The sequence below is a fragment of the Bombina bombina genome, chromosome 5 (genome assembly GCF_027579735.1).
Source record: "Bombina bombina isolate aBomBom1 chromosome 5, aBomBom1.pri, whole genome shotgun sequence".
Classification (NCBI taxonomy): domain Eukaryota; kingdom Metazoa; phylum Chordata; class Amphibia; order Anura; family Bombinatoridae; genus Bombina; species Bombina bombina.
Window position 1 is genome coordinate 689294553 of NC_069503.1, and position 6000 is coordinate 689300552.

Consider the following 6000-nt stretch of genomic DNA (forward strand, 5'->3'; position numbering starts at 1 on the left):
TGACAGGCACTGCAGTCCAGGTTAATATGCATATAAAAAGTTCAGTTTATTCAAAGATAAAGAAGGTAAATACCAATCCAAGAAGTAGGAGACCAAAGTAAAGGTAACTCACAACAGGTAAGGGTGACACACAGGTGACTGTCTGACGCGTTTCGCGCCCCCTACAGGCGCTTACTCATAGACACAATACAGGTAATACAATTATGCTATAAATACACATTTAAACAATAAATTAAGAATGGGAGTTAACCCAATAGAGCCTGAACTAAAAAACATAGCTAGGATCAGTGTATGTTAATACTATAGCAAGCAAGAACATATTTGTATGAATAAGAAGCTAAGAAAGGGAAAATATACAGACTGAATGTATATATCTAAGTGCTCTGATCTATAAATCTTATTATTAAATTATCCAAATTTGTTCAGCAAATGAATATATATATGATCTTAGGGGCATTAGACAAAATCTAACATATATATTAATAAGAAACCAGGGGACAACAAAGGAACAAGACAATTAATCAAAACAAACTAAAATAAGCCTGATATCTATTGTATAAATAATAATCTGAAGGATGAGCTAAGATGTAATATAGACATCCTTGTATATAAGAATACTATGTGTAAAGCAAAAAACATATTTAAATATTATTTACACAATCTAAATCCCGACTTTTGTAATTATGTATACAAACATATTATGGTTAATACCTTAGACATTAAAACAAAGAATGGAAAGTAATAACAGTGGAATAAAGAATACATTTACATAATGGGTAATTGAATATCAGATTATGTGTCATTGATAAAATAGTCAATGTCACATTCTCTGTTAATGCCCATTGGGCTTCTAGTTTGAAGCTGTAGGATCCAATAGATTTCTTTCCTTTGTAAAATTGTATACCTGTTACCTCCTCTAGGTGGCACAAGAGCTATGTCAATAATACTGATAGATAAATTTGCTATATTTGTAAAATGTTCTCCATTGAAATGATTTGCAACGGCAGATTCCTTGACATAGTTCCTGGTGTCCCTGAGGTGTTCACCAAACCTTCGTCTGACCTCTCTAGAGGTCTGACCAACGTATTGGCATTGGCAAAGATTACAAGTTAAAAGGTACACAACAAAGGTTGTACCACAGTTTGCATAAAAGTTAGTAGTATATCTTATGTGTGTATTGCTGCTTTCAAAATGGTTGCCCACTGTAACTGAGGAACACATGCCACAATTTCTACTAAGGCATTTGAAACTTCCATGTCTATTCAACCATTGTGTACCTCTCAAGTTTTTTCTAACTACCTGACTAGGGGAGACGCTACGAGCTAAAGTTTTCGGCTTTTTTGCCACAAATCGACAATTCTGAATTAAAGGAGCTAAGATGGTATCCCCTTGAAGAACATGAAGGTGTTTTTTAAGAATTTTGGCTATCTTGTCATATTGGCTACTAAATTCAGTAGTGAAAACAACAGCTTCACCAAAGGAATTATTACATGGTTGCCGTATGCTAGTATCATAGGATTTAATCTCGACTCTGCATTTTTCAAGAGCTACTGCACTATAGCCTCTAGCAATTAATCTATTTTTAAGTTCTAGAGACTGTGTTTCATACGTCTCTAAAGACTGTGTATTCCTTTTTAATCTTATAAACTGTCCTCTAGGGACAGCTTTAATAAGATGGCTAGGGTGTTGAGAGGTAGCATGCAGTATTGTGTTACCTGCACTAGGTTTACGGTATGTTTTGGTGTATGCTCTGTTGCCCTCACTGAATAAAGTGAGGTCCAAATAGTTGACCTCTATTTGACTAAAATTGCCTGTGAACTTAAGGTTCATGAAATTATTATCCAAGAAACTCAAAAAAGTCTTGAACAAAACTTCATCCACAGGCCTCTTAAAGATAATCAAAAGGTCATCTATGAACCTCACAAATAGTAATATGTCCTCTAACCAAGGGTTGAGGACACTATAAACATAAGTAAGTTCCCACCAAGAAACATAGAGATTTGCGAATGCGGGGGCAAATTTTGCCCCCATGGCCGTCCCGCAAATCTGCCTGTAGAACACATTTTCAAACATGAAATAATTATGGGATAATGCAAATCGTAAAATATCCCCTATATACTTTTTTATTTCATGTTCAAGGGTTAGCTCTCGATCTAAGAAAAATTCTACAGCCTCTATACCTAGATGCTGTGGTATAGAGGTGTAGAGAGAGCTGATATCCACAACCAGTCAAGTATACTGGGGTTCCCAAACAATGGATTGAATAGTGTGTATCAGGAGGGAGCTATCTCTCAAATAAGATAGTTGTTTGATAGCCAAAGGCTGGAGGATACAATCTAGCCATGACCCCAAAGGTTCAAGAAGTGACCCCACCCCAGAGACAATAGGCCTCCCTGGAGGATTGGTGGGGTCCTTATGAACCTTGGGGACATGGTAGAAAATAGGAATGAGAGGGTTGCTGGGAACTATATTTTCAATGTCTGTTTCTTTAAAGACACCTAATTGTACACCTTCCTTTAACAGTCTGACCAACTCATTTTTATAATGAACAGTTGGATTCCCAAGGAGTTTCTGATATACTTTAGTGTCTGAGAATTGTGAAACAGCCTCATTGAAATAGGCCTCCCTATCCACGACTACAATGCTGCCCCCTTTGTCCGAGTTGCGAATGATAATCTGTTCATTATTCTTGAGTGACTTTAAAGCTAGTCCCTCTTTACGACTCAGATTTTGGGGGGCAGCTTGTTCATCCTGCATGCTGTTAAGCCGCAAGATGTCTTCCTGGATTAGCCTCTGATATGCATTGAGGTGTGGGCCCCTGTATTGCACTGGATAAAAATCAGATCTCAGCTTTTCAGGCTTCAAGAGGTCAGAAGGTAGTGTAACACTTCTTTCTCCACTATAGAGATCTGCAAGTTGTACTACTGAGCAGGCCTCACTGAACAATAAATGTGTACTCTCTGAGTGTGGTTGAATAGGAGAATTCACAGTTCCCTGTGGGGCCTCCCCTGTAGGATCTCTAGTAAGGGAGACATAGCGTTTAAGAGCCAGTTTCCTAATACATTTATTAAGATCAAGTAAGGTGTTAAAATAAGAAAAAATTGACGTGGGAGCAAAACCTAATCCCTTGCTTAAAACTTTCTTTTCATCAACATTAAGATTATGCTGAGACAGGTTAATTATGCTCAAACCAGTGCTATCTTTATTATTTATTGAACTGTCCCCTTGTGGATTCGGCAAACAGTCATTTAATGTCCCTTCTTTTTTTTCATCTTTCCTGCTCCTTTGTTTCCTCCATCTCTTTCTTCTTCCAATTCTACGTGGGACATCTGTCTCGTCTTGGGTCTCACCCCTGATAACGTGGTCTGCGATTTGTCCCTCTACGTTTCCTGTAAAAAAATAGTAGAAGAAGATGGAGGGGAAAGAGAAGAAGTGACAGAAGATGGAGAAGAAGAGGGTGTTGAACCATAGGATGTTACTGCAAAGGACGAATCTGTCTCAGAATTTTCTCCTTCTGAACCACTGAAAACCACCTTCTTATGACCATTCCTTTTCTTTAGTATGGATTTGGGAGTATGAGCAGTAGAGACTGATGAGTCTTCATGTGTTGTATTCTCATTCCTTAGTAATTTCTGTTGTTTTTTGTATTTGTTCCTGTTGTTCCTCTGTAGTTTTCTCAATGCTGCCCAGTTATAAACTTTGTCTAACTCATAGTCCTCTTTGTCCCTCAGGAATTTTTTCCCTTTTCTTTTGGCTTGCTCTTTATCTTGTTTGGCAATGTTATCACTGAGTTGTTTCTGTAATGTTTCATATTTTGTGGAGGCTGAGTACTGCTTTAAATCTTCCTTCAATTCTCCAATAGTGTTACTTAGTGTCGTACGTTTCCTATTCTTAACACGTATGAGAATATTAATTAATTTGAAGGAGCACTCTGTGAGTGCTGTGTTCCACTCCTCCATATCCTCAGTATTGTCAAATGAAAAAGAGGGATATTTTTTAATACGGAGTCCTCTAGGGATCCTTTGTGAGTCTATGTATTTGTTAAATGCTACAATGTCCCACATTAATCTCAAATCATTGGACATTGCATTTTCTAATGACTTAAATTGTCGTTTCATATCTGGGTTATCAAGTGGTTTATCTTGCATTGAAAAAATCTGATCAAAATAATTTTGTCTATGGCTCATTTGGAAAAACATTTCTGGATTAATAAATTCTTGTGCTGAACCAGAGTCCATTAAAGCAATGCTATCCCCAATAGCTTCTGCTGCATCTGTGTTTACCCCTGCCATGTTGTGTGAGTATACAGACCGTTGAAACTTAAAATTCCTTCAATCGATCTTAGCAAAAACCTGAAATACTAGGGCTGTGACCATCAAAGTGAATAATGAAGTGTAATTTAATTAAACTTACAGCAAGTTTTGTAAACAAACAGTTCCATGTATGCAATACAATGTTCAGTGGTATTCGAAGTAAAGATTGGGCATAAGATTAGACAAACTTTTCCACGGCTTGTAAATAATTAGTATGCCGCTGATATACTCACATCTGCCCGATTTCCGACCACCTAATATATAGCTGTAAGTTACTTCTGTGCGAGTTCAGATTCTTTGGATCCTTGTTGTGTGAAGCAAAAGCGTGTTGAATCTTACTGCTCGAACACAGACGCTTCCTCAGTCCGTCCAACCGGAAGTATACTTGGGGGCCGCAAGGCCGCTTAGGGCTGCCCTAGGAGTGCCGTAGTCGGTGTATGCCGAATCCAGCATCAAAGTAATACAGGAGAAAAAATGACAGGCACTGCAGTCCAGGTTAATATGCATATAAAAAGTTCAGTTTATTCAAAGATAAAGAAGGTAAATACCAATCCAAGAAGTAGGAGACCAAAGTAAAGGTAACTCACAACAGGTAAGGGTGACACACAGGTGACTGTCTGACGCGTTTCCCGCCCCCTACAGGCGCTTACTCATAGACACAATACAGGTAATACAATGATGCTATAAATACACATTTAAACAATCAATAATATGCATATTAACCTGGACTGCAGTGCCTGTCATTTTTTCTCCTGTATTACCAGTAGTGCATTGTGGCTCCTGAGCCTACCTAGTTATTTTCAACAAAAGATACTAAGAGAACAAAGCAAATTAGATAATAGAGGTAAACTGAAAGAAAAAAATAGTTTCTCATCTCTTTAAAAGCCATTAAATATATTTTATAAATGGATGCTAATTGTATTGATATTGTTTATTGTTCATTTCTCAGCACGGCATACTGCATTTCTGTGGTATTAAAGTTCTGGTACCACATATCGCATATGCACCAGAGTTGGTCACTGAAGAAAAAAGGAAAGAAATTATCACTTTATGGGCTCAGAGACTGGAAAACATTTGGGATGAAAAGCCTATTGACTGCACCTCATCTTGCTTGTTCAAATAGATTTAACAATAAATCAAGTGGGTAAAGATCCGTAAGGAATAAATCAATATAGCAGCAGTTTCTTTCATGGCTGAAATAATAGGAAATGCAATGAAAATGAACTACAATTTGATGTTAGTGAATGCTATGCAAACGTACACTGTATAGATCATATTCAAGTTATAAATGTACCTGTCAGTTATAGAGAATTTAATATACTTTATTGGTTATTGGCCATTTATTTAACTGGAATGTGATGCTTAAGCATAAGCACTGATTAATATGATTTCTGATGTTCTGTTACTTCAAAAAATTGTTAGATGATTCTCCAGACATTATTAAATTTTGTATTGCTTTTTGTTTGTGTGTTGTCTTCCTCTTTTTACACTACTTATTTTACTTTTGCTATTGCTCTGTGTTCCCCTTATTTATAATGCTCCTCCTGCATTTTACCCTTCTTTTCTTTTGTCTATTCCTATCCTGTTTTGTTGCTATCTGCCATAGTGTCTTTAAGGGAAGCTATATTCTACTTATCTCACTCCCACTAATTTCTACCACTCATGCCTTTTATTGTTAATGTCTATT

General features: G+C 37.0%; 1 protein-coding gene across 2 annotated transcripts in view; it reads left to right on the forward strand.

Moving 5' to 3' along the window:
* NQO2 (N-ribosyldihydronicotinamide:quinone reductase 2) overlaps nt 1-5775 on the forward strand; it is a 41132-nt gene extending 35357 nt beyond the window's left edge. For both annotated transcript variants that reach the window (XM_053713093.1, XM_053713094.1), the window contains exon 6: nt 5263-5775. In XM_053713093.1, coding sequence (XP_053569068.1) covers nt 5263-5436 — 174 coding nt within the window. In that variant the 3' untranslated portion in view covers nt 5437-5775. The remainder of the gene's footprint in view (nt 1-5262) is intronic.
* The last annotated feature ends 225 nt before the right edge of the window (nt 5776-6000 follow it).